The 27,291-nt window shown below is 42.2% G+C and overlaps 2 protein-coding genes and 1 long non-coding RNA gene across 4 annotated transcripts in view; 1 reads left to right on the top strand and 2 right to left on the bottom strand.

The window, feature by feature from the left end:
• Pgm3 (phosphoglucomutase 3) overlaps positions 1-20,211 on the top strand; it is a gene marked incomplete at its 5' end in the record, with an annotated part of 21,592 nt that extends 1,381 nt beyond the window's left edge. Inside the window, 12 exon segments of the mRNA XM_013510758.1 lie at positions 416-621; positions 2,835-3,019; positions 4,278-4,345; positions 8,143-8,276; positions 8,749-8,944; positions 10,781-10,938; positions 11,609-11,692; positions 14,231-14,329; positions 16,143-16,256; positions 17,183-17,305; positions 18,458-18,631; positions 19,836-20,211. Of these exon segments, the coding sequence (XP_013366212.1) occupies positions 418-621; positions 2,835-3,019; positions 4,278-4,345; positions 8,143-8,276; positions 8,749-8,944; positions 10,781-10,938; positions 11,609-11,692; positions 14,231-14,329; positions 16,143-16,256; positions 17,183-17,305; positions 18,458-18,631; positions 19,836-19,931 (1,635 nt within the window). The 3' untranslated portion in view covers positions 19,932-20,211.
• LOC106147827 lies at positions 10,945-17,174 on the bottom strand. The gene is made up of 3 exons (XR_001232811.1): positions 16,781-17,174; positions 15,635-15,784; positions 10,945-11,056 (listed from the first exon to the last, which is right to left on the bottom strand). It is a non-coding gene; the product is annotated as an uncharacterized LOC106147827 (long non-coding RNA).
• Positions 20,212-20,582: 371 nt separating the features above from the next.
• The window catches only part of Dopey1 (dopey family member 1), a 67,591-nt gene continuing 60,882 nt past the window's right edge, over positions 20,583-27,291 (bottom strand). For both annotated transcript variants that reach the window (XM_013510756.1, XM_013510757.1), the window contains 3 exons: positions 25,722-25,851; positions 23,385-23,441; positions 20,583-21,170 (listed from right to left, as the gene is read on the bottom strand). In XM_013510756.1, coding sequence (XP_013366210.1) covers positions 20,865-21,170; positions 23,385-23,441; positions 25,722-25,851 — 493 coding nt within the window. In that variant the 3' untranslated portion in view covers positions 20,583-20,864. The remainder of the gene's footprint in view (positions 21,171-23,384; positions 23,442-25,721; positions 25,852-27,291) is intronic.

Here is a 27,291-nt window from a genome sequence, read left to right as displayed (position 1 = left end):
TTAAAATGAGATGGTCTCTGAATCTAGGTGTCAGCTCTTCAGTTTAATCGCTAGTAAACCGTTTCACTTTAAGTCGGAATAGTCTGGGAGGTGAATTGGGGCAAACTGATTTCTGGCCCCAATCTGTCTTTGACTGAACGATACAAGATGTGCAGGAACTTCTAGGTACCGCCCCCTCCCAACTGAACTCAGGGCCTCCCGCGTGCCAGACAGGCACCCAGCACGGATCTACCGGGCAGGCCCCCTTCTAAGTCAGTCTAACCTTGGGAGTACGCCGCTATTCTTTGCCCACTCAAACATGGATCCTTGCGGAGCTTTAGAATGAAGCACTCCTATTGGGTTGGAGTGGTAGCTTTCAGCGCAAACGGTCTTTGAAAGATTTATTATGCCTAAAAAATGTTCCTTCATTTTGTAGAGATGGATTTAGGTGCTGTTACAAAACACTCAACATCACATGCCAAGCCCAGTGGACTTGTTCTTCAATATGGGACTGCCGGATTTCGAGCAAATGCAGAGCATCTTGATCATATCATGTACCGCATGGGATTGTTAGCGGTCCTGAGGTCAAAACAGACAAAATCCACCATAGGCGTCATGGTCACGGCATCACACAATCCTGAGGTAATGCATGCAGTGCTCTGTTAAAGCAGCCATTGTCTGCGGACTAAACCCTGGAGTCTGGGCAGTTTGAGTCCAAGTACAAATTCTCATTCCAAGAACATGCCTTACTGATGTGTGCCTTTGGCTTTCAAATAACTCTTGCTTAATAGAGTGGTTATTTAGCTGAAGACTCATTAGAGGGTGTGGAGACTGAAGTGAGACTTTGGAGCGTGTCCATATTGGAGAAGTAATGCAGTGTCCTTCCAGGTTACAGTAGTTGCACTGAGGACAGTGTTCATAGTGAAAAAGTGTAACCTCCGTTAACTTAGGAGTAGTTACGCAGCTGGAGGTAGGTGGGAGAAAGGCCAGCCTTTGAAAAGACATTGTGGCATAATTCAGACTAAAAAACAGCTACACAGTAGTTTCCTGTTCTAATTCAGTAGCCAACAACTGGGTCTAGAGATCCAAAAGTGAGTTTTGGGCAGAATATTGATGAGGTTCTAGTCTTTAGAACAGTTAAGGTTTTAATGAAACGTGTTCTTCTGACTAAATTGTTTTTATCTTTCAGCTCTAGAGTTTTGGTATAGTTATCCATTATTGAAATGATGATCACAAGCAAGCTAATTAACATACTCAATTCACAGTTACCTTTTTTGTAGTGAGGATACTTAAGATCTACATGGAACACATGTGAGGTGTATAGTACATTGTTATTAAATACAGTCCCTGTCATAGACTACATGTCCAGAGCTTTGTCATAGCCTTAAATTCGTACCCTTAAACCAACACGTTTCTCCCGCATCCAGCCTCTTACAGTCATCATTGTACTATTTCTATGAATTCAGCCATTTGTATTCCGCATAGTAAGTGATCACGTATCTTTCCATGCCGGGCCTGTTTCAATTACTGTACTGTTCTTTCGGTTTGGCCATGTTGCAAACAGCAGGATTTTCTTTTTCTTTTCAAGCTGAATACTGTATATTTCTGTGTATATATGACACTCCTTATCCTTTCATATGTCAGTGGGTACTTAGGTTGTTTCTCTGTCTTGGCTACTTTCTGGTTTTTTTTTGCAGTGCTGGGGATTGAACTCGGTCGCACACATGCTGGGCTCATGCTTTGCCGCTGAGCTGCAGCGCCAGGCCTATTTATTTTGAGGCAGGATCTTAATAACCTGCCTTTCAGTACTTCTGCCTCAGCCTCCTGAGGAGCTTAAATTACATGGATATGCCACCGTGCCAAACTTAGCTACTGTTTGGACATAATTTAACTTTTATTTTCTCTTACCTATAGTCCACTAACTAAAGAGAAGTTTGAATGATATGCTTCTCTTTTTTTTGTTTTTTTTTTTTGTAATACCGGGGATCGAACTCACAACGTTGCGCTTGCCAGGCAGGCACGGATGCCACTGAGCTATATCCCCAGCCCCGATATTCTTCTCTTTAATTACTAAGGCATGAGATTTTTGTCTTTGTAGCTAAATCACCAACAAGTAGAAGCAATGTAGGTCTCAGTTACGGATGGTCGCCTCTTACAATCCGTATCTCATCCATCTCCATTACGGATGGTAACCCCAAAGTGAGGATACTGCCTTTTTGACCTCTAAAGGTGTGACCACCTAATGCATCTAAACATGAAAGTCCCTGTAATGTATTGATGATGTGTAGGAAGAACCTCACATTTATAGCTGGTTCCAGAAGCATTTTTCAGAACCGTTCCGAGCTGTTTCAGGGGACACTCACTCTAAGTGGTACTTTCCTTAAATTGCAATTGCAGCAGAGCAGCACCAGGAGCCAGCTTGAGGTGCCTGTGTGGGCCTCCTGCTCTGGGAGTGCAGAGGCACGGTGGGCAGGAAGTCTGGTGTCCCCCGCTGCATTGTGCACTAGGTAACTGATGAGAGACACGCAGGTGACAACGTTGTAGAAAAACTTGTGTAGCATTGCGGTTGTCAGGTTTAAGTAAGATGGACTTGATGTGTTACTTTTGGCATGATACTTAATAGGTGTATGATCATAGCACAGTCCCTCGCTTCTCTGAACTTGCTACCTGTAAGCTGCAGTAATAATGGATTGTTAATTAGGTTGATGGCTTGTCATGAGGAGCATTATTATTAGGTGGAAACCTCTGGAGCTGCTCAGCCGTTCCTGTCGTGTTTGCGGGGAGAAGACAGCAAGAGTGCCTTAGCGCACCCTCGTGGATGTGTACGGTGACTCACTGTTCATTTTGCTTTGAAGGAAGACAATGGTGTGAAGTTGATCGATCCCTTGGGTGAGATGTTGGCACCGTCCTGGGAGGAGCACGCCACGCGCCTGGCCAATGCTGAGGAGCAGGACCTGCAGAGAGTGCTTGTGGGCATCAGCGAGGGCGAAGCTGTGGATCTGCAGCAAGAGGCCTTTGTGGTTATTGGGAGAGATACCAGGTGCGTCTCTGAGAAGGCAGTGTACCGCAGCGTGAAGGGTTGCGTTGGCTTTACTGCCCGAAACAGGCGGAGAGAATGAAGGAGCACAGCGCTTCCCCCTGTGGTGTCTCCGCCGTGGTCTGTGTCGGGGGAGGAGCTGACGCCCGCCCGCAGCCGGGGCTTTAGCGGCCAGTCTGGTTTGAACTCCGCATCTGTCTCTTACATAGTTTGAACAGGTCATTATTTTGGAGCTTCTGTTGCCTCCTCTGTAAACTGTCAATCGTTAGGGCTGTTACAGTGTTCCTGTGAGAATCAAATAAGACGTGCAAAATACTTCCTGGCATGAGAGAAGCACGGGCCATAGGATTTTCCCCCACAGAGTCAGAACACGTGATTTTAACTCATTATCTTTACAGAGATTTTCTTTGTAATCTGTGTTACCATTGGTTCAAATATTTCTAGTTTTCTCATTTTGTAGTTGACTGAAAAACAGTAATTTATATTATATACATTTGGCAGCTTTTGCTTTTGTAAAACATGAGATTAAAAGCGTAGTACTTTGAAAGGGTAGCATTGTCTTTTGCATAAGATTGGTTATATCTGGAGATTCTTTCAAAAGGAAATATTTCTTCATTCTCCTAGTAGCTTGGACTTTCTCACCCTCTATTGTACTACTAGAGAGTCTTTACTGTCTTTTACCCTGTATTGTGTTACCGTGTTGCTAGTACCAGGGATGGTAGATTTATAGGTAGCAAAAGTAGGTGATTTCTATATTGAAGTAAATTATTATCCTACGTGTGTTCGACTCCTTACTTGATAAATAGTTCAAGTGATTATATCTTCTAAGAGGAAGTCATAGAAAGATCTGCCTTAATTTTGCATAGATCTTTCTGATACTGTAAAATGAGAAGTAGGTTCTGGGTCCTAGGTATTTTAATATCTAGCACTGGATTATGCAAACTTTACCATTACTATTGTTGCTGTTCCCAGTTTATCATCTGTGTTGCCATAGTTACACTTGGAAAGCTATTTGGCTGTCACCTATGAAGGTTACCCTTTGTATCTGTTCTCTGAATTATTTTAAAAGCTGAAGGTTTTCTAAGAGATTGACTTTGAAAGGCTACTGGAAAATGCTTATAATTTACCTGTCTCTTTGAGAGTTGTTAGCTTTCAGTGCAGATGTAATCAGTTTATTACTTTGAAATTGGTAGTTATTTGTTCTCATGACCAGAAACTGTTGTCTTCAGAGAGAGATTGTTTTTCTTCCTTGTCTCCCTAGGCCCAGCAGTGAGAAACTTTCACAGTCTGTAATAGACGGAGTGACTGTTTTAGGAGGTCAATTCCATGGTATGTAGGTTTCTTTACAACTTTTTTTCTTTAAAGTTTCTTTAAAACTTTTTTAAAATTATAAAATGTATCTCTGCTGTTTGAAATCATAGATGAATAATAGTTTGAAAAACTAACTCTTTGGGGCTGGGGGTATAGCTCAGTGGCACAGTGCCTGCCTGGCAAGCACAAGGTCCTGAGTTTGATTCCCAGTATCAAAAAAAAAAAAAAAAAAATTGACTTCTAGATATAAAATATTACTAATTTAAAAGAATCTTTCAGATTTTTCCTAGGCAGGTTTTTTTTTTAAAACTAAGGAAGTACTGTAGGAAATTATGGCTAGAAAACACTGATTTGATCTAACTTCCTTTACTTTAGGGAGGCTGGATTTATTGATACAAAAATGTTTTGGAGGTAACAAAAGAATTCCATTTTGGGGTTTTGGGGCAGCTTTAGGTATTCCCTGATAGCTGATCACCTGTCAAACACAGATGGACAAGGGGCTGGGGATTTAGCTCAGCGGCAAAGCGCCTGCCTGGCAAGTGCAAGGTCATGAGTTCGGTTCCCGGTACCAGAGAAAAACCAAAAAACCAAAAAAAAAAGAAACCACTGATGGACAGTATCGTTGGCTTGCAGGTGATGAGGGTTTACAGTTTTGACAGGCGCTTCCTGCCAAGTGAGGCGAAATGCAGCCCGGTGGAGGCTGGGGCCCTCCTGTCTTGTGAAGGCAGTGACTCACTCCTCCGTGCTTCGAGGTGAATTTGTCCTGCTGTCAGCGCTTTCTCATTAGTACATCTTCTGTGGACTTCGCAACCTCCTTTCTAGCCTTCGGCCCCTCTCAGTGCTCTGGCCTGAGCGCAGTGAGCTCACCTGGCTGTCTTCTGGGCGCTTTTCCATTGCTTGTTCCTCAGCCTGCTGCAGGCGAGTCTTCCCTCGCCTGTCCAGGGAAACGTCTCCTCCGCACTCCTCGGAATTCTGAATGCCAGACTATCCAGTGGGGATGCTGAGTTTCTGACAAAGCTGTAGGGGGACTTTGTGGCCCCTGGACACATGCACGGTGTTACGCATATAAATGCTTTTCTAGGGGGAGCTACATATGGTTTGTCAGCTACCTGCTGAGATCTGTTCCACACATTAACTTTAGGAATGCATCTCCTAACGTTTTTATTTCAGTTGACCTCTTTGTAGCCTCCACAGTTAAAACTCATTCTTCCTCAGCTTCTGCTTGCTTGGCCACGTCCCTTCTCTGCTGGCTCGTCTATTTCTTGCTAAAGGGCCAGTTTGCTACTTCTGCCTGGTTTCTGAATGCCCCTGTCTCCTGCCGCAGCCCCATGACCTTTATTCATTAGTTTGTCAGACGCTTCTGATCACGGGCTGTGGCCAACCGCCAGTAATCTGTTACACTGTGTGTCCGTCTCAGTGCAAAAGCTGTCTTATAGCACGATGCGTTTGTCCGCTTGTGTGGAGAGCGGAAACGGTGGTTTGAGTTATTGAATCTCACTGATTATACGTGGCATGCATTCATCTCTTTCATGAGAACAAACGCAGAAATGCTGCTCGGGTCCCACCGAGGACATTTCCTGACCGGTTAACAGGCCGTGCCCCGCAGGATGGAAAGCAGCGTCTGAGGGACGTGTTCACATGTAGCCTGCTCCACCTCGGTCTAAAACTTTTTTTTTTCTTACCTATCCCCAGAATGATTGATGTTCTCTGGCATCTTCAGAATCATTGTTGTTCTCGTGTCTAGTGTACATGTCTAGGAGACTTGGGAAGTGACTTTTGTTAACCTCGCCCCCTCTCTCTCTATCTTGGTGTATTTGTTAAGAAGGATTAATGTAGTTGCAGCACAGCGGGGAGGAAGAAGCCCGCAGACTGGAAGATCAGGCTACAGAAGAAAGCAGGGGCCGAATCACGGGAAGCCTCGTGGGTCACGGCAATTGTTTAGGTTCTATTGCAAATGCAGGGGGATCCAGTTGGAGGATCTTACTTCATTTATTTTTTTGTATAGTACTGGGGGTTGAACTCAGGACCTTCACAGTGAGCACCATCCCCAGGCCACTTTATATTCATTTTGAGACAGGGTTTCACTAAGAAACCAAGTTACTGGGCTGGGCTTGAACTTGTGATCCTCCTGTCTCAGTCTCAGGGTTCTGGGATCACCTTTCTTATTAAGTGAGTCATTGGCTTTCTAGAGAAGGAAACGTTGTAAGGCAGAGACCAGCTGGACCACTCTTGCACATAGAGTGGTTCATGCAGGAGAGATGAAATCATGAGAAATAGGAAAATTTTGATAAAGTAGATAATAAAACTTTTAATCAGTATATGTAATAGTCGTGTCGTGACTAGTTGGTAATTTTAATATTGGCCACAAAATCTTCCTGCCTTGTGTGTGTCTTTTGGAATACTTAAACACTTCCACGGAACTAGGCGAAGGTATTCACTGTTTCTGAGTTCTCCTACTTCCTTCCATCTCCTTATGCCAGAAGTGAAGTTGGCTCCAGGAAATGGCATTCCTCTTGTACCACCTGCGGGGCACAGCAACGTAAAGTGGCTCCTTTTACCCCAGGACAAACTGTTGTTCGAGTTTTAAATCCGTGGACAGATGGAGTTGCTGTCTGTTCACCTGTCGGACACTGGCCCTTGCTGGGGTCCATTTCTCTTGTTTCACAGTGCTTTTCTTGTGCACTTAGCCGTGTTTGGCTAGAAGCTGTTTTCTCAGAAAATTACTTACACGACATTTTTAGATTTATGATACAAGCGTATCCCTCTGGCGGTATTTAGTGGTTTCCTCTGCTGGGTGCCCGGGGCAGTGCCGGGCTGGGTGTCCTTTCACTTCCTCCATCTGCACCTCTGGCTGTCCCTGGAGCTGGCCTGGGACGGCTGGGAGGGTGGGTTTTCCTCCTCTCCTCTGCTCCCTGCGAGACAGCCGTCCGAGAGGGTGGACTTGGCCTGACTTGCTGCTGCCTGCCCCTTACCGTGAACTTTAGTCTGCTGGAGTTTCAGAGGCTGGTCTTCTCCTGGTTTCCCCGTGTTAATTTTTTGGACGGAAACAGAGAGCTGTGTCTCCTCTTGAGAGGAATGCCCCCAGAGCCACACTGGCTCTTCAGCTCAGATCTTGAAGTCTCCGCCTTCACACGGAGTTCTCTGCTGTTTCTTCTGACTTGGTCAGCAGTGTGTGTGTTTTCTTTCCAGAGATTTTCACTTTTATGCAGCATTTATGGTGGCGCTCAGGAGGGTGGTTCATCTGAATTAAGTAGTTTACAATGTTACTGGCACCCAAACTGTATTATTACTTTTCTGTATTTTAGATTTATTTATATTGTCACGTGTGTATACTAAATGATTTTTTTATTATTTATGATTTTTTTCAGAATTGAATATGTGGAATGTAGTGATTTTTAGTGGGTATTTGTGTATCTGGATATAGTTTGAAAGTTAGTGATGTGTGTATGTACCAGTTCCTATAAGGAATGTAATTATTATATATTGCAAAGATATACCAACTTAAAAAAGCGTTTTTGAGTTTTCCAAGATGCCTTTTTCCCCTCTGGTCTGGGGACCGACCTCATACATATTAGGCAAGTGTCCTCCCACCTGAGATGTACTGCCGGGGGAAGACCCCTTCTTTGGTAGTATTGGGCGTTGAACCCGTGGCCTTGTAGAAACCAGGCAAAGCGCTCACTGAGCTCCAGCTCCAGCCCTGAAATGCCTTTTTTTCAAAGAGTGTCCGTCACCTTGAACGTTTCAGAGAATGAATGTATGTAAACTGCTTCCTTCATTGAGAAATGTGGCGAATTGCTGTTTGTTTTTCTGGACAGATTATGGCTTACTAACCACACCCCAGCTGCACTACATGGTGTACTGTCGAAACACCGGCGGCCGATATGGAAAGGCAACCGTAGACGGTTACTACCAGAAACTTTCTAAGGCTTTTGTGGAGCTTACCAAACAGGTGAGAAATATCGTGAACGTGGTTAAAATGCAGACAAGTGAAAAAGTAACAGGATCCATCAAACAGTTTATCTTACTTTGTCATTCCTCCTTCTCCCTTTTACTTGTGGCCTCTGTTTTCTCCCCAGAGCGCCACCAGATTCTGCTCTGAGTGTCCTGCTAACTGTTCATTCCTTTGTGTACTAACTGTTACATTTGAACGGCTGTCACGTAATGCCGACTGTAATATTTCCTAGGAACCCTGCTTACTTGAGGCTAGATTGTATTAAAGCTCCATTTATACAAATTGTTCAGTAAGTGAAAGTATTCCAGTGTCCACGTTGATTTTTAAATTTTACTATGGTGTTTTATAATTTCTATCTAAATATATGTATGTTTGTTTTCTGGGATGAGCAAACTAAAATAATGAAGATATATATATTATATTTTACTTTTATAACCTGGAAATTTTCTCCCATGTCTTTTCTTTGAAGGCTTCCTGCAGTGGAGATGAGCACAGGTCACTTAAAGTGGACTGTGCAAATGGTATAGGGGCTCTGAAGCTAAAGGAAATGCAACACTACTTCTCCCAGGGGCTGTCCGTTGAGCTGTTTAATGACGGGACCAAAGGGAAGCTCAACCATCTATGCGGGGCTGACTTTGTGAAGAGCCATCAGAAGCCTCCAGAGGGTGTGTATTACTAGCACTGTGCAAACTTGATTTTAGAATTCTTCGGGGCCAATCTCATTTACAAGCCTGGGTGCTCACATGAGTTAAGAGTCAGGTAGCTGGTCCTTGCTCTGCCGTTTTTAGACAGTTAGGAACCTTCTGTGTTGTCACTGCCTTTCAAAACCCGTGTATTCTGCGTGTTTGTCATGCCGCTGCTTCTAGCTGGTAGGAGGTCTGCGGAGAAGGCAGAGTCAGAAAACGCATTGGCTCCCAGACTTCAGCGCACATCAGATTGGCTTGTTAATGCAGATTGAGGGGCCCCGCCCAGTTTCTGATTTGCTGGGTCTGGCGTATGATTTGCATAGTATTTCTGCCAAGTTCCCAGGCTTCGTGGATGGTAAAGTTCTGGTGACTACACTTGGAAAATACTGACCTTAAAGGTAGCAAGAGTAGGCAACATTATCTTCTACCTCATCTTCCAAGTTACACCATGGGAAGGGAATGTAATTTTAGTTTTCTTGCATCACGGGTCTGAAGTTAGCAGCCTGTAAGCCAAACCGGGCCTGCAGACGTGTTTGTTTTGGTTTGCGGGTGTTTGCCTGTGTGTTTAGTGCATTAGCTGCCTCTGTTAAAAAATCCTGTGATTTCTCTTAAATACTGGAATGCCTGTCATCTCTTTACCAGAACTCAGCATACCTTTTCATACTTCATTTTTCTGCCACACCTTTAAATATGACATAGATTCTAGAAATGCACAGATTTCATGTGGTTACTGCATTTAAAATGTAAGCATTTAAAATGTTTGGTAAGTCAACCATTTGGAGACTTTTCATGGATTTGCTTGTTTTGACCTTTATTTCTGGGTCACTCGTTTGTCCATGACTCTAAGCTCTCTCCGCTGCTCTAAGCACTGGGACCAGTGTGAGCCTCAAGCCGTAGCCCTTGCTGTCTTCAACCCTGAACCATGGCTTACAGGCAGCATTTGACGCACATTCCTGACAAAGCCTTTCGTTTCTTAGCTGCCTGAGTCGGCTTCGTCACTCTGCTGCTGGTAGGGCTAAAGGTCAGCCAGATATTTTAATAGTTTCAATAACTTCATACATACTTTACGAGCTGCTTAGTTACTCCTTACGGGTTGTAATTCTTCCTTCTTACTCACCAGTGTTTCTTAGTATTGGTGCTGTGAACAAATAAAAACTGTTCCTTTTAGAATTAAAGCACATATCTATGGCTGATGACTTTTTTAAATGTAAAGGACACCAAAGTACGAGTTAGATTATATTCAGAAATCTCTCTAACTTTCAGAAAACTGTAGGAAACCTATCTAATCAAACCCGCAGGTTTGTAAAATGGAATTTTAAGCCAGGTGTAGTGGTGTGCACCTGTAGTCCTAGCTACTCTTAGAGGTGGGGGCGGGAGGATGGTAAAATTGAGACTAGGATGGGCAACGTAACACAACCTTATTTCAAAATAAAGGCCTGGGGATGTGGCCCAGTGCATTTAATCCCCAGTATTATAAAAAAAAAAAGGTGGAATTTTTAGTATTATAGCAAGGTTCAGCATAGATATTTTCTTGAATGTTTTTCCATTTTGAAAGAATTTGATCTATAAAAATGACTAATAAACAGGACATTAAAATTCAGACTGGTTTTTACCTGGAAGGATAATTTTAAACATCTCTTGAAAAATTTATAGTGGATATGCTATACCTGTAACACCTAAGGCCAATTCTGATCATGCTTTATCGAAAAAATTTTCCCTGGTTACTAGTGTAAAAGAAAAGCCTGCAATTTTTCATACTGCATTTTATTCCTGTTTCTAAGACTGAAATGTATTTTAAATTATCTTGTGCCTTAGGAATGGAAATGAAGTCTAATGAAAGATGTTGTTCCTTTGACGGAGATGCGGACAGAATTGTGTATTACTATCGGGATGCAGATGGTCAGTTTCATCTCATAGATGGAGACAAGATAGCAACGTTAATTAGCAGTTTCCTGAAAGATCTCCTGTCGGAGGTATGATGGCAGATTGGCTGCCCTGTGAAACCACGCTCATTGGTGAAGCCGTTCCACGTCAGACATTCATCTGAATGTCTCAGAGGCATAATTCATGGGAGGGTCTTCACATTTGTGGCTAGAAAATACAAAGAGAAGTGGTAATTTCAATCATTTCAGCATTGGGCCATCAGTTCAGAACCTGTTTTAGAATCAGTTTGTCTTCCTTATACTGGCCAGGTTTTACACTTTGAAGCTTTGTTAAGTTTTGATTTCTTCATAACTGAGTTCCAGCATTACATCAAATTTTAACAGAAAATATCATCTTGGATATTTATCTACTATGATTATGATAGAAATGTGAGTTTTCCCCCCTTTTTCAGAAATCTTTTAAGGTTTTTAAGATGAAATTAGAAATTATAATTGGGAAGAGCTATATTTTAAGAATTCAATAAATACTTTCATTAAAAATATAAAAGACATAAAATCGGGAGACAAGCTTCTTTAAGAAGGACTTCCTCTTAAGTAGTGCTCAAAACTACTGTGTTTTTTTTTTGGCGTATGTAATTTTAATAAGTCCCTTATTGCATAAACTAAGGCACAGCTGATTTGGTTAGCTTTAGGAACGCTTGGGTTTGGTTTTGTGGACTGTACTTTTGATGACAAGTTAAATATCACTGTTTTTGTCTAGATTGGAGAAGATTTGAATATTGGTGTTGTACAAACTGCATATGCAAATGGAAGTTCCACACGGTATCTTGAAGAAGTTATGAAGGTACTGATCCATTTTTATTTTCTGTTTCTTAGTAATTATAAAAAAATTCTGAGATAAGTAACATCCTCATAAAAGTGTACAGGCAGTAGTTGTGAAGCTGAGCTATGTTTATGCAAGAGTAAGTAGAAATCAAAAATAAAAACCTTCATTGTCTCTGATGCAAAGAGACATTTTCCTCATTCCTTTTCTTAGATCATTTCTTTTAGTTTTTTTTTTGTTTGTTTGTTTTTCTGGTATCGGGAATCGAACTCACGACCTCGCGCTTGCCAGGCAGGCGCTGTGCTGCTGAGCTAAATCCCCAGCCCCTTCTTTTAGTTTTTAAAACTTATGAATTCTTTCTGTGGCCCTTTGTAATCAGTGTAAACCTTTTTAAAGGCCAAGCAGGTCAGTTTTATGACTCGGGAGTATTTTCTTAAGAGACTGGTGACACCTCCTACGAATATAACCCCAAACTTGAATTTCATGAGATTTACTTAGGTGTTTATTATTCCTTTGAGTAAAGTCAGTTAACCAGAAGCCCATTTCAGTTACCAAGAAAATTTAGCATAAACTGTGATCACAAATGGTATTTTGAGGCCTATAATTTGAGGGTTAATACTAACTAAAAATGGTTCGTAATACTTTTTAAAATGGTAAGGCAAGTTTATGTTCAGGAGTGTTGTGATATGGTGGGTTTCTGCGATGGAGTTTTGCAGTCAGAGATAATAGGGCTAAATTCCAAATACAACAGGGAAATGGGGGATTTCACAGCTAAGAAGAAGGGTGTTTATGTGGGTGGTGGTCAGCAGCTGGGGAGTTCCTAAGAGGAAACATCAGAGTAAAGATACTCTGGCTAAGCCGAATTTTCGATGAAGGCAGGACAGGCTGATCAGACATTGCCTGAGCAAGCGTGGAGGATGAGGAGATATGGAGGGCCGGTAGGTTTCCAGCCAGGGGATTCAGGCTAAACCAGTTGAGCAGAATTCTTGCTAAAATTGCGCTCTTGGAGGGCCTGGCGAACGCTGCTATCTAGCTACACTCAGGTGAGCCAGGTTTGAGTTTATTCAAGGAGAGAGTCTTTATCCTCAGCCATCTTTTATGTTGAGAACTTGTAGGAAATAGAGTATGTCTGCTTGGCTCTATGAAAGGGTGAGCTGGCTTTCTTTTTGTTTTTGCGATCTCCTTAGCAGCTTGCCTGTGATGTGTGTATCACCCTCTGCCCTAATAAAACTGTTCCTTGACATTTCTTTTGTAAGTAGGGTTTCTGGACTGATAGATTTTGTTTCTAACTATTTTTCACCCATGAGATTGCCACTTTGTGTACCTACCGTACTAACTGTTCTAACAGGGAGGTCATAGCCAAAATTGGTAATCTGTTTCCCTTTACCCTTTTTCTAGTTTTCTAATGAGTGCAGTCATTGGAATTTTTCCAACTTTTGTGTAAGCCATTTCAAATTCCATCAGGATCAGGACAGGGTAAAGTGAGGGAGCGGCCTAGCTGACTAGGCTGGGAAGAAGTGTGCCCCGGCCGGCTGCTTTAGTCAGTTCTGAAAGAGAAGTGCAAATCTGAATTTTTATGTGAATTTTCTCTTCTAAGAGAAATAGAAGATAGGAAAATTTATGACCTGCTTTGAATATATTTTTAATACTTAAAAATTTATATTTATTTTTCTTTATGATTAAACAAACCCAGGGGACTCCACCGGGGGCCCAGATTCCTGTTTTTCACAGTGATGCTCAGCACTTAGGTTGTTTAAACGGTGGTCCCATGTTTTGAGAAATGTTGTACCATTGGTGATTCAGTTATGTAAACAGAGTGTAATTAACAGAGATGGCTCTGATGTCACTATGTGACATCGTCTTATGGCACCACTGCACTTCACACAGGCTGTAGTTCACTCATCAGAACATTATGTTTTATGGTGCATGACTGGGTTTTAATTTTGTCTTCAAAGTCTCTTAGATGTCCTGTTCAGGAAACTGAATAGACCGCAGACACTTATTTCTCGAGCCATTCCTGAGGTCTCCTAAGGGCAAGCAGCTGCGGATCTGGAGATCTCCTTTGCAGTCATTTTTATCCTCAAACATTCTTAAATCTACTCATGGTGTCTATTCACCGTGACTGGTTCAGCCACTGTAATTTCTTACTTGGAATAGTCATGGCAACTTCCTAACTCGCCCCTTTCTTAATCTTGTAAGCCAGGAGTTGGCAAACAGTGGCTTGATCAACTCCAGCTTGCCATTACAAGGTTTTCTTGGAATAGAGCCATGCACATTTGTTATAGGTTGCAAACCTAAAATCTTTATTAGTTGGCCTTTGCCAGCAAAAGCGTACAGGTCCTTGCTGGAAGCCATTCTCCATATTGTAGCTAAAAAGACAGTTTAGATCGTGTAATGGCCACTTAAAATCTTTCACTGTCCTGAGACCCTCGACTCACTGGTTTGGCGTGAGCCTCAGTGCCTTCGTTTCCCCACAGGGCGCGCTTTGTGTATGTGTATGTAGGAATAGCTGTCATCTGAATAACTGCTGTTGTGTTTCCTGGTCTGTGCACGTTACAGGTACCTGTTTACTGCACTAAAACTGGTGTCAAACATTTGCATCACAAAGCTCAGGAGTTTGACGTTGGAGTTTATTTTGAAGCAAACGGGCACGGCACAGTAAGTTCGCTTAAAAGGCCACAACTGGCCTTGCTGGCATTTTTTTTCTTTTTAATGAGTTGTATTTCTGGGTAGTGATAGGTAATATTCCACTCCGTTGAAATGACATGGTGGTAAGATGATTTAGTTAACGTGTATTTTCAAATATGTGAACCTGTGGTTCTTTTACATCTTTAAGGTCTTTATTTGTGAAGAGACTGATTTTTCTCCTAATAATTAAAAATAATGCAGTTCTTTGCTTTTCCTTCCTTTCACTGACCAAGGAGGGAAAAGTTAAAGTTGAATAGCTGTGGGGAATTGAAAAGAGTTAAAAGTTGAGAATTAAATAACTGTAAATAGATTTAAAATAATTGGTGATAGCATATTAGATATTAAAAATATCTTTCTTAGCAATGAATATTTGGAAAATTTTGAGACATAATTCACATACTATAAAATTTACAATTTAAGAGTATATAACTAAGTAGTTTTTAGATTCATATGGCTCAGGGTTTTTCCGCACATTTCCCATGCTTCTACTTTGTATTAAGCACCACATACCATACATCTCATTGCATCTTCACAACGTGCTTTGGACAAAAAAAAAAAAAAAGGTTCTAATTTTTACAGCTATAGCCGAGAAACCAGAGGTTTTGAGAGGTGACAGATTTTCACTCAGAATCTGACTCGGAAAGCTCCTTTTATATTAAGTGGAGCTTGACGCATCATTAATAGGAGGCCTGCCTTGTCCCTGGGATCTAGTTCCTGCACTTTGTGAAAAACTCTGCTCAAAATGTACTGCTCAAGGCATGACTCAAAGACTAGTTCCTCCCCGCCAGACTAGTTTCCTTCTCTTCCCGCCAGTTGTAGAGATAAGGGCCAAGGGATCGTTGTGGGACAGAGCTTAGGGAACAAGAGGCGCCTGAAACAGCAATGCCTGGATTGCATGAAGACTCCCAGACTGTCGGCGTGGACGTGGCCTAGAGGCAGGAAAGCAGACGAGCAAGGCAAACCAGGCCGTGTTGTGTCAGGAGGCTGCCAGGACCAATCCTCTAGGACGCAGGCTCAGGATTTTTAAGTTTCTTATGTCTTTATGCTTCCCCTTCATAGATTTGAATGAACCAACAGAAAATTTGAATCTAGGCCAAATCACTTCCCTTATTAATTCGAAGTTGGCTTCCAGAGGCCATAAATATAATGAGAAATTGTTCCTATAAAATACAATGAAACTGTTAACTGAAGTGACCTAATGCAGGGCTTGGTAAGTGTTCTTTTAAAGGGTAGATAGGAGCTATTTTAGGCTTTGCGGGTCTCCTAATTGCTCACCTCCCTCACGTGGTGTAATCGAACAGGTAAGGCTGTGCTTCCGTAGAACCTCATTTCCAGGAGCAGGTGCCCCGGGTGCACCGCGGACAGTACTTTGTCAAGTAGTTGAGCACCGAGTGCTGCTACTCTTCAGTCCAGGGCGTAGGGGGCCTAGAAAGGATGGGTAAGGCATTTCAGTGACAGGAACCTTGAGGAACATGACATGTATTGTAATAAAGGCCTGCTGCACTGTCTGGCCCGTGATTACATGTGAGGAACCCTTTCTGAAGCGGCCCTGTGTCTTTCTTTCAGCTGTTTCAATTCTGATAACCAGGTTTACAAACAGTGTACTTTCTTTCCTGTGATAGCCTTTGGGTTCAGATTTGATCTCATCAGTTTCATAGAGGGCTGCCATTTTGTCCCCTCAGTTTCTCTAGTTATTAAAAGTACAAAATAGTTTACCTAGCATGATAGTATTTCTCGTTGGGGCCTGGATGTTTTGTGACGATTTCTTTTGCTTTTATTGCAGGCCTTGTTTAGTAAAGCTGTGGAAGTGAAGATAAAACAGCTAGCAAAAGAATTAGAAGATAATAAAGGAAAAGCTGCTAAGATGCTTGAAAATATCATTGACTTGTTTAACCAGGTCAGAAATGATGGGGTGGTGGCTATTTTATATTACAAAAGTGGAAGCCGGGCGTGGTGGCACATGCCCATAATCCCAACACTCAGGAGGTTGAGACAGGATTACTGCAAATTTGAGAGCAGCCTGGGCTCAAAGTGAGCTCAAGCCCAGCCTGAACTGCATAGCGAGACCTTGTTTCAAAAAGACAAAAAACTAAAGTGGAGAAGTCCTGAGCTGGTTGCTCCTTGCAGCAGTCCTTATGCGTACTGTTGCGAGTTTTGGTGAAAGAAGTGACAGCATTTATATGCTTCCTACATTTTATGCTGAGAAATAAGTACATGTACTGAGCAGCTGCCACCTACACTCAACAGTTAGCTGTGTGTTATAATTAAAAAGAAACATCTTAAGGAAATGGAGTCAAGCTAATTGGTGGTTTCTTGCACAGAGGACATATACGTGGGGAAGGACAGTGGAGACAGTAGCTATAGAAGAGTCATCGAGACGGGGCAAAGCGGCGGAAGCGTATTTGCGTGTTCCGCACATACCGGGCACTTTACGTCCGGGCCCAGCTTCAGGGTGCTCTTACACCAGAGCTCATTTTCTCCACTCACCACGCACCTTGTGTTGTCACGGTACCCTGTACCTCAAAGGGATCTGAGTGCAGAGACAAATCTGTGTCAGGGATGTTGGGGTGAGACTTCAGTTATCTAGTCTATTATCTTTTGGTGAAGAAGAGGACGAGAGGCAAGTTTCCCACAATTTGCTTTTAGTATTTGTTGTGTATTTTGTCATTACCTTCCATACACCGTTCTTACTGCTGTTCACGTATACCTTACACTCCAGTTAATAATGTAACATGAAGGGAAGTCGAGGCACAGGATGTTATACCTGGTTTGCCTAGAATGTTGCAAGATTTGCTTGTTGCTTGCATTGCTTCCCACCTACAGGCGGCTGGTGATGCCATCTCCGACATGCTGGTGATTGAGGCCATCCTGGCTGTGAAGGGGCTGACGGCCCAGCAGTGGGACGCGCTCTACAGGGACCTTCCAAACAGGCAGCTCAAAGTGAAGGTGACAGAGACTGCAGGAGCTTCCTTCCTCTTAACCGGAACCGTCACTCCTCTGAATTTCACTCTTTCATAAAAGAAGGCTTTACTGTTTTTTCGCATCTTTAAAAATTATAGAGTAACTACTTAACCACTGCATTGTTTGAGTACTTGGTTTCCAGCTTTATTGTAAGGAATATTATGCATGACTATGCATCGCTTTAAAGAAAGGTTTTATTATGGGGAATTTAACAGGTACAAATGGTGGGAGCACAAAATCATATGCCCCTATACACTCAGCTTTAACAGCATTCTGTTATCATCTTACATATCCTCTCTATCCCACCCTCATTTTATTTTGAAGCAAAACCCAGAGCCTATCAAGTGAAAATATTTCCTTTGCATTATTTTTAACTCACAGAAGTATTTCCTTAGACTGGATGCTGAGGGGTCAGATCTAATAACCAAGTATGTAATTCTGCACACACTCCAGCAGAATTTGTTAGAAGACAGATACTAAAGCTCGAGCTCCTAGAACTGGCTTTTAATGGTTTGATTAATTGTGGGCATATTTAGGAGATAGTATAGCTCTCTTAGGTAACAGGTTGCCACTATCCTATTAAAAAATGCCTACTTGGGAAATAGATGCACCTTGAGACTATTGTTAAATGAAATAAATCAGACATACAAGCTTAAATTGTGCATGGTTTCTTATACAGGAAACCTAAAACGTAAAGAACAAAATAATAGATAATAGGGAGCTAGATCTTTTGCAAATGGGAAGAGGATGAAAAAAAATCAAGATGTGTTATATACACAGATCAGCTCCCCACGAGGAAGTCATACACTGTCCACATGTACAAAATTAAATACCTAAAGGCAGTAGGTAACCGGGGTCTGAGGTATGATATTGTACAGTATTTACTGGCCATTACTTAAGCGTCTGTAGAGTTTTGTTTGGTTTGCTAAAATAGCTCTGAACCTTAAAAACCCTTCCGTTTTATCTTATACTTAGTCTAGTGTTTCACTAGCTCAGTGTTGTACTTTCTGATACAGCGGCTGAAGTCCTGGTGTGTTATTGTTACTGCCCACCAAAAGATGCAGCTTACGCTGAGCAGCGGGCTGAGTTTCTGACGGGGATTTATGGTGTGTAACAGATGTCCACCCCTCTGCTTAGGTTGCAGACAGGAGAGTTATTAGCACCACAGATGCTGAAAGACGGGTGGTTACACCGCCTGGACTCCAGGAGGTGATCAGTGACCTGGTGAAGAAGTACAAGCTCTCCCGAGCTTTCGTCCGGCCCTCAGGTACAGAGGATGTCATCCGAGTGTACGCAGAAGCCGACTCACAAGTAAGCCGGGGTAGTTCTGAGGAAGATGTGCAGCGAGGGCCTAATGACGGGGTCGGGGAGGAACCCTAGCAGAAGACAGAAAAGTCTCTCAGTGTTGGCAGTTTCACCGTGGAGGTCAAGGTTACATGTCTGAGATTGTATGGAGGCTGTTAGGATCATACTGAGTGTAAGGTTATCATGAATTATAAAATTGAACCAATTAGACCCCTTTTCTTCACTTTCCCCATTTTCTTTTTTTGAGACAGCGCCTCCCTATGTAGTTCAGATTGGTCCTGAACTCATCATGTAGCCTAGGTGGGCTGTGAACTGTGAGCGAGCCAGCTGCCTCGGCCTTCCCCCGCATACTTTTGATTTATTCCACTTCGCGTGTGCTGCTTCTGCGGCAGGATGACGAGATTGACGCGTTAGTGTTGTGCACCGTGCGGCGGGGACTCCCGCGTGGAGAGCAGCGAGCGTTTAGTCCGCGCCTGAACTGGCCGGTGCTGTTTGTCTCGCTCTACTGTTTCCCGCCTGCCGTCAGGGTTGGTGGTCCACTTCTAATTTTCCCTCTTCACGTACTCCATCTTTTTGTCATCTCAGGGTGTGGATGTCAGCGTTTGCACAGAAAAGCAAAGTTGAGCAGGGACTTGGAAGGAGACGTTTATATTACGACTTCGTAGCTTTTTCCTTTTTTTTTTTAAACTGAAGGGCAGGCCACCAAGTAGCTCTGGTGTGTCAGGGAGGGCAGCTGAGATCCTGAGACAGTGATGAAGAACTTTTTAGAGTGAGTACCTAAACTGCAGCCTCAAACCCACTTATTTATCGCGAAGTGCCAACGCTGCAGTTAAACCGGAACACTGAGGTCTCGGAAAAAACTATTCCTACATTGAAGACAGGTATGCCATAGGTTTACCAGCACTGTCCCGAGTTCCTTACTCTTTGGCCAGTTGTGGCTGCCTTGCCTTTAGAGGGAGTAGATTTTATTAAGTTAGAATTTTGGAATAATTAATTTTATTCCCTGGATCAACTGAAACTTACCTTATTTAGAGAATTTGACTTGCTTTCCATTTATTTAAGGGCCTGGGAATGTATTACTGAAAGATGAAAGACGTTTTCATTTGGATATGTTAGTGAAAGTCAGGAAGCCCCCACCCTACCCCGGAGTTGCAAGTAGTGTGGCAGATGTTACGGCTTTCTTATCTGATCTCTTCGATGTATTCTGCAGGAAAATGCAGATAGCCTTGCACATGACGTGAGCTTGGCAGTATTTCAGCTGGCTGGAGGGATTGGAGAAAGACCCACGCCAGGTTTCTGCGGATAATTTTTACATTCCGAAAACTGGATTTTTAAAAAGCTTTTATGAAACTGTAACAACATTCGTAATCATGTTTACATGCACCTTACTGGACTGTTTCTAATCGGTTTTTCCTAAACACTACTAGGGTGTTTTTTTAAGAAATGGGTAAGCCTTTTACGCTTGTTGAAGAAGTTTACCTCTAGTACAATATTGGGGGTGTTAAGTGTATGATTCAGTCATTAATTTTACAGTGTATGCAAGGAGCAGATCTTTCAGAATGCTGGAAAATTAAATCTTATTACTACTCTTCTTGTCATGTCTTTGGCATCGCCATTACATAGTTGAGGTGTTGTTCCCCCTCCGTGATACAAATGGGGGCTGGGAAAGACTACAGCACGTTTTCTGCGGCGCGTCATCGGCGTGGGAGTAAGGGAACTTACCTCTCTGCTGAGCGCCGGCAGGAATGCGGAGGCGTGAACAGACACGCGGTCTGTCTCCCCACACGGAGGGAAGGTGCCCGTGCTGTCCTTACGCAGCTATCCGTGACGGGATGTGAAAGAACTAAATCTAAAGTTGCCAAGCCTTTGATGGCAAACCGCTCTGATACTAGAACATGGTTAACTGTGGATAGAAGAAAATCCCCAGCAACCCTAAATTAAACCAAGCCTGAAACCATAGAAAAAAATGTGCGGTGTGTATTTTGAAGGTTTAAGACAATTCAGGACAATAAAACAATGGACTAGATATATAGAGAGAGCTCTTGTAGGCACCATAATCAGTATGAACCAACAATATTTAAACTTGAGTCAGGCCACATTCGGACATTAGCTCTTATTTACAAATATTTAAATACAACCTAAAATGTGTTTCATTACATATATAAAATGGAAAAAGAAACTATACAACTCAGAGCAGTGTGTCTGTTTTAAATAACTGCAGCGAAACCACTGGTGCTACTCAAGTTTTTACCACCCCTTCCAGAAAATCCTTTTCTACCATCTCTTCTATTTTTTGCCTGGCTTTGCTGGAAAATGCTTTGTGGTTCTCCAGTTTCATGTCCTTGTTGGGGAAGGTGTTTGAGGAGAGGACAGGGCTCCCTGAGGGCCCTCCACACCGACTTGTGACCTTGCTGTTGAAGACCTGGCTGAGGACGTTGAAGAAGGGCAGGAGCTGCTCCATGTTGCGCACGGTGCAGACGGTGAGCAGCAAGTGCCCAGGCTCCCAGCCCAGGGCCCTCCCCGAGCCGTCTTCCTCGGGGTTCTTCTGTAGGAAACAGTAATCATTGGTGTACTGTGTTAGAGAAGTCAGACATAAACACCAGAAATCGGAGTTACGAAATGAATACAGATGATGTTAAGTCTGCATTCAGGCTTGACTGGAACCCTTGTTGGTTTCTTTTTTGGTACTGGGAGTTGAACCCAGGACCTCGTGCTTGCCAGGCGCTGTGTCACTGAGCTGTACCCCCGGCCCCAAACCCTTGTTCATAAGGCCTTTCGGTACCACGTGCTGATTTTATGTGTGGGGGTCTAACACACCTCATGTAATAGTAATTTCCAACCGTAATGTACAGGTAAGTTTAGTTGGCAGAGGTTATTTTAGACAGTGATAAGGAGTCAAATATAAATAACAAGGTCCTTGATTGGTGAACTCCCACTAATATAACCAAGGACTAGGTCACAAAGGATTATAAAAGAATTAGGAAAGGACTTTGAGCTTCATACAACTAGCTAAATGGCCTAAACTTGCCACAAGATTATAGGAGGGTCAAGAAGTGGATAATTGCTATCAGTATTGTACCACGGAGAAAAGGGATCCTCGGGGACACTGCTGCCACCCTGGTGGTTGTGCTGAGCAACGTGGAGAAGAAAGCCTGACTGAGTCAAAGGAGCTGGGTTCGTGTTTGGCTCTGCCACTTACTGTTTTGCAGCCTTAGAGAAGGCATTACTGTTCCTCATTGATGAAATAGGAAAATCTAGCTACTAGCAGTAGGAGAGTCAAATGAGAAAGTATTCTGCAAACTGTCAACTAAATACAAGCACCAATAATTTGGTTTTAATCTAATTTCAAAAACCAGCTAAACTGGGCATAGTGGTGCATACCTGTAATCCCAGCAATACAGAGGCTGAGGCAGGAGAATCGTGAGTTCAAGCCCAGCCTGGGTTACATAGCAAGTTCAAAGCTAGCATGGACTACATAGCAAGACTTTGTCTCAAAGAAAAACAAGCCAACTGAATTACACAGCCATATATCGGTCTCTTTCGAGAAAGAGATGTTTGTACTTGGACAAAATCACAGATGTAACAACATGGTAAAGATAAAACAATGAACTATAGAGAAAAAGGAAAAAAATATCATTATTCACTGAGACTTAGGAAGGAGAATTCATTCACAAATGAAGTTTCCTCTAAGATCTGATGTTGGTGAGAAACTTCCACCAATTACCTGATATTTTAACATCACCCATGTCCTAGTGGGGAGAGATGCAAAATCTTGTGATCTCAAGGCTTGTCTGTGTTTTTGTGTGTGATGCTGGGATCAAACGCAGGGCCTCAGGCGTGTTAAACATGCAATTGACCCAGGTCTGTCTGCTGAGTGTAAAGCCAAGTGTTAAGAATACAGATGTAGAACAGACTTCATAAGAAAAAAAAGGTCATCTAGTTCTTATCTGTGGCCAAAACAAAACAAAAAAACACCCCAAATGACAAAAACTCAGCTATCAGTCTTAGTAGTTATTTAAACTCTGATCTGGATTACACTATAATACAAAAGTAGCCAGGCGTGGTGGCGCACGCCTGTAATCCCAGCACTAGGGAGGCTGAAGCAGGAGGATTGTTCTGAGTTTGAGACCAGCCTGGGCTACAAAGTGAGCTCAAGGCCAGCCTGAACTGCATATCGATACCCTGTCTCAAAAAGACAAAAAACCAAACAAACAAAAAAGTATCCCCCATTCTCTTAATTATAACACTGGCTTTCATGAGAGACCGCTGAGTGGCTTTCAGATCACTGACTACCAGTGCTGGCTGACCGCATCACTTCTGTCCTAAGTCAAACTACAATTCCGCTGTCTGTATCACAGGGTACAGAGATGAGTTTACCTCCGAAGGAAAACGAATACTGTACCTGCACCCTCTATACAGTTTATTTACAAATGTAAGGCAACCATGGCTTATATTACCTATCAGGAAGTGCCTTAAGACAGGGATTTTTTTTTTTTTTTTGCAAGCTCTTGACTACGAGGAGCATAGCTGTTTCAGTGATTATACTGTTTTTTATCAGACTTAAGCCTCCTGTTAAAGTCAAATGTTTCCATACAGAATTCCTCCTTTGACTTCATAGTCTACACAAGGAGAAAGCCTTCCTTCCTGTTTACCTCTCTTGTACCTGATGAAATCCAGACCTGGGCTTTGTGTGTCCCTATTGGGTCCAGATGTGGCCGTTTTTGCTGCTGTATCACAAGCATCCAACAGCCACCCTCACCTGATGTTTGGCTATGTCCAATCCCTCCAAAATCACTGCCTTAAAGTCCTCCTCGTCCTGTGGAAGGAAAGAGGAGAACTCACAGCCTTTGTATCACTGAAAAATGTGCTGGCCTTGAAGACCTTGTTTAAAGCATGGGTAGGAAGATGCTTTCCAATCAAAATACAGTAGTTTTCTTATTCTTTGGGGTAAGTTCTGGGGAAAACTCATGTCTGTCCTTTAGACAGGGAGAGGTCTTAAAAGAATTCTACTTCTGAGCTACTGGAGTAACAGGGCATGTGTCTAGGGCCATATGAAATTGCGCTATTTCTCGGTTTGTCCTGATGACCTTTCCAAATCCTGTGACAGCCGACTAACGCTGTGCATTCCTCAACAATCCAGCTTCCATGCCCCACATCTCCGTCCTTTTCTTTAGCTTCTAAGGAAGCAACTGGGATTACAGATCAAGTTCCCCGTGTCCTTCAAGGAAAACCTCCTTTTTCATCGCTTTCTCACATCCCTGTGTATAGTGTATGGAACTGAGTTTAGGAACTGCTTCCTAATTGGGGAAACTTTCAGAAGATTGGAAAATTTCTGATCACACAAAGCACATAACTGCAAACTAAACCTCACAAAATAACCTATATCATCCCAAAACCATAGAGTTTATTTTCCAAAATTTACATGCCAAAAAATGACAACGCGTAACAACAAAGATCCAATGAGCACGCCGATTTCATGATGCTCTTGTTCTTGGCAAAGGTATGCAATAAATAAACCTGACATATACTGAAATATATAGTATGATACGGTATACAGTAAATACAGTATCACCTCTGCTCACACTTCTGTCTGCACACAGTTCGTGTGGGCAGAGTTCTACTTCTGTTCATGAACTCTGTCCTGGGTGCTGAACACCACTGCAGCTGTGTTTCTCCACTCAAACACCACCGCTGCCTTCTCCAGGATTGTGGAATGAATTAAGTTCGTGAGCTGGGAGACCACTGTAGATTTTACAACTTTTGTCTTCCTACTGTTTGCTTATTTATATGTTTTAAGTAAATTTTTACTTTTAAACCTGAGGAACATCTATTTCTTAAGTAGAAGCTTAACATTTTTTGACTCTTCACTAACTTTTCAATAGAGACAGTGTACAATTTTCGAGTGTTTTAAAAACTGGGGAGGAGGCCTGGAAGTCTATTAAAATGAAACGTGTTCAATATCAAGAGTACAAACTACACAAAAGGAAATACACATTAAAGGCACGTGCTGTTTGATGAGAACCTTAAGATTGTTTTATGGGTGTGCTAGTTGGAATACGGAACACAGTTTAGGTTATAATCACAAAAGCAAAAAATAACAGATGAATTTTTAGCATGTACATTTTACTTCATATATATAAACAGAATGAATGCTAACGATTACTTTATTATTCAAGGTTAGCTGATTCAATTTTGATGAAATGTTCCTGCCAGTTCATTAAAATTTAAAATGTATAATCTCTTCAATTAATGATTATTTCTTGTTGAAACCAATCTGACGGATTTATTTTACAAAATTCCTTTTACAATTGCATTTTTCTCAGTGAACTCATACCAGTTATTCATCAAGGCATTCAGATGACCGTTGTGGGTGTACTACATTCTTAAGGTTGGACATAAAAACCTTTTAGGACTACATTACTAAGTACTTATATGCATGATTTTGAGGTTTTTTTTTTTTTTTACTTCGAGAAGAATATATTTTAAGACAGATGTTTTTTATTAGTGTACAAAAGATTTCTTTTTAAAATATGACTATCTGGGCTGGGATTTAAGAGTGCCTCCCATGTACAAGGCCTTGGGATCAATCCCAAGGGCTGAAGATTAAGTGTTTCTTTTTTTTTTTTTTTAAACTTACTTTATCAAGACGGGTGAGATCTTGCTAAATTGCCCAGTCTGGCCTCAAACTTGCAGCTCTTTGCACCTCTTCAGTGGCTGGGATGACAGGTATGTGCCATTGCACCTGTATGTATTATTTTAATGCTCATAAATATTAGGTTTGTATCAGTTGTGAAAATTCGGGACTTGTTTGCAAAATAGCTCAATTTGACAGCATCCTCAGTTTCCCAGGAACTATTTAATAAATGCTTGACCAATGCAAGGGTTACTTAATGTAACAAATAGTACAGTGAGTCCATTTGGGTTGCAAAATTTCACAGGAGCATTTTTAAAGACCACTTTGTCAGATGCAAACTAATCTGATGTACAAACATTCGCCCAGAACAGAATTTGTGAGTCCGGGACTTACTGTAATCACATCATCTAACAATACAAATGCAAAATGTAACACGCACGCAGGTAATAAAAAATTTAATACCTTTGCCCTTTTCCGGAGCAGTTTTGCTAGTCGTACCACGTAAGGTTTAAATTCTCGTTGATGTATGCCCTGCCTCCTGACTTCCAAACCTGAATCATCTGAGGCTTCTGGAATAAAGGCCCATCGGTACCTATGTGTGGAAGAATGACACCAACATCACTAAGACAAACTTTGTGCTAAGGTGAGCTCACGTAATGTAGTAGAAAGATCATCGTTCTATAACTTACGAAGGTTACAAATGCTGCTACTGGTAGCCTGACACCTTGGGTTTGTTTTTTAATGTCTGAGACTTTTCTTATCAGTAAATATATTATTAAATGCTGTACACGGGTTTTAAGGGATAAATAATGATATATAAACTTGTAAATTGCACATCACTATTTTTCACAAGCACAAAGCAAATACTCAACAAATGTTTCATTCTGTATTAGCTAGTAGGCAAAAAATTCTTAAAAGGAAATTGCTTTTATGTAGTTTATTGTCTCTTTGTACTATAGTAGTCTGGTAAAAACCTGATTTTCTAACATATAATTGACTAAATGTTCCTGAAAAACAGTAAGTGTGCTAAGGACTGAAACTTTAAATATTTAAATAGGACTTCTGCCATGCCTCCTTTATATTTTTATTTATACATTTTTCTCAAGTAAAACATTTGACTGTGGGAAGAAATTAAACAATATAAAGGAGATACTAAAGTAAAGTAGTCTCACCTACCGTAAGACCTGTGAGTTTCTTGTGTTTTTCTGGAAACAATTTATTCATGAAATGGCACATATACCATGAACCCTCCCCGCCTCCCCCTTGAGCAAAGTAGACACTTTCCTGCTTGTTTTGTTCTAATTATATATCTTAGAGATTTCACATCATGTTAAACTCATTCTTTCTACAGCTCCATGGTACACCATGGATTTAACCGAGTCTCTCAGATTGTCCTGTTCAAAAAGCACCTTATAGTACAAGTTACTCACATGAAAATTATTTTATGCATATCTGTAAGTATACTGTTAGAATAAATCCTTTAGATATAGCAGAACCGTTAACTTCAAAGTACATTTACAGTAAATATAACCCTCTGGAGAAGTGAATACTATCAATGTATACTTCCAACAAGAATGATTCTATTAAGAGTAAAGGCGGGCGCACAGGGAGCCACGGGTGGGGAGCGCCGGTCTTCCGGCTGGCTAGCTTCCTGCCTCGTGGGCTCCTGGAGGGAGGGCCCTGGACGAATGGGGAGCCTCGGGCGGGGAGTGCTGGTCTTTGGACCGGCGGCTCACTCCCTGCCTCGTAGGCCCCGGAAGGAGAGCCCCTGGCGCACGGGGAGCCTCGGGCGGGGAGCGACGGTCTTCCAGCTGGCTAGCTTCCTGCCTCGTAGGCTCCCGGAGGGAGGGTCCCCGGCGCATGGGGAGCCACGCGGCAGCGAGCGCTGTTGCGCGCCGGCCCTTAGGCCGGCTGCTGCTGCTCAATTGAGATCTATCATGACACAGAGAAACAGTGACACAATTGGCTCACCATGCAATGACTGCAGATGCCCACCCATGGACGTGTGTGAATCATTCAAACTTTGAACAAC

The sequence above is a fragment of the Chinchilla lanigera genome, unplaced genomic scaffold (assembly GCF_000276665.1).
Source record: "Chinchilla lanigera isolate Chin_1 unplaced genomic scaffold, ChiLan1.0 scaffold00010, whole genome shotgun sequence".
NCBI classification, from domain to species: domain Eukaryota; kingdom Metazoa; phylum Chordata; class Mammalia; order Rodentia; family Chinchillidae; genus Chinchilla; species Chinchilla lanigera.
Note: the sequence above shows the minus strand (reverse complement) of the source record. Positions and strands in the feature narration are given on the sequence as shown.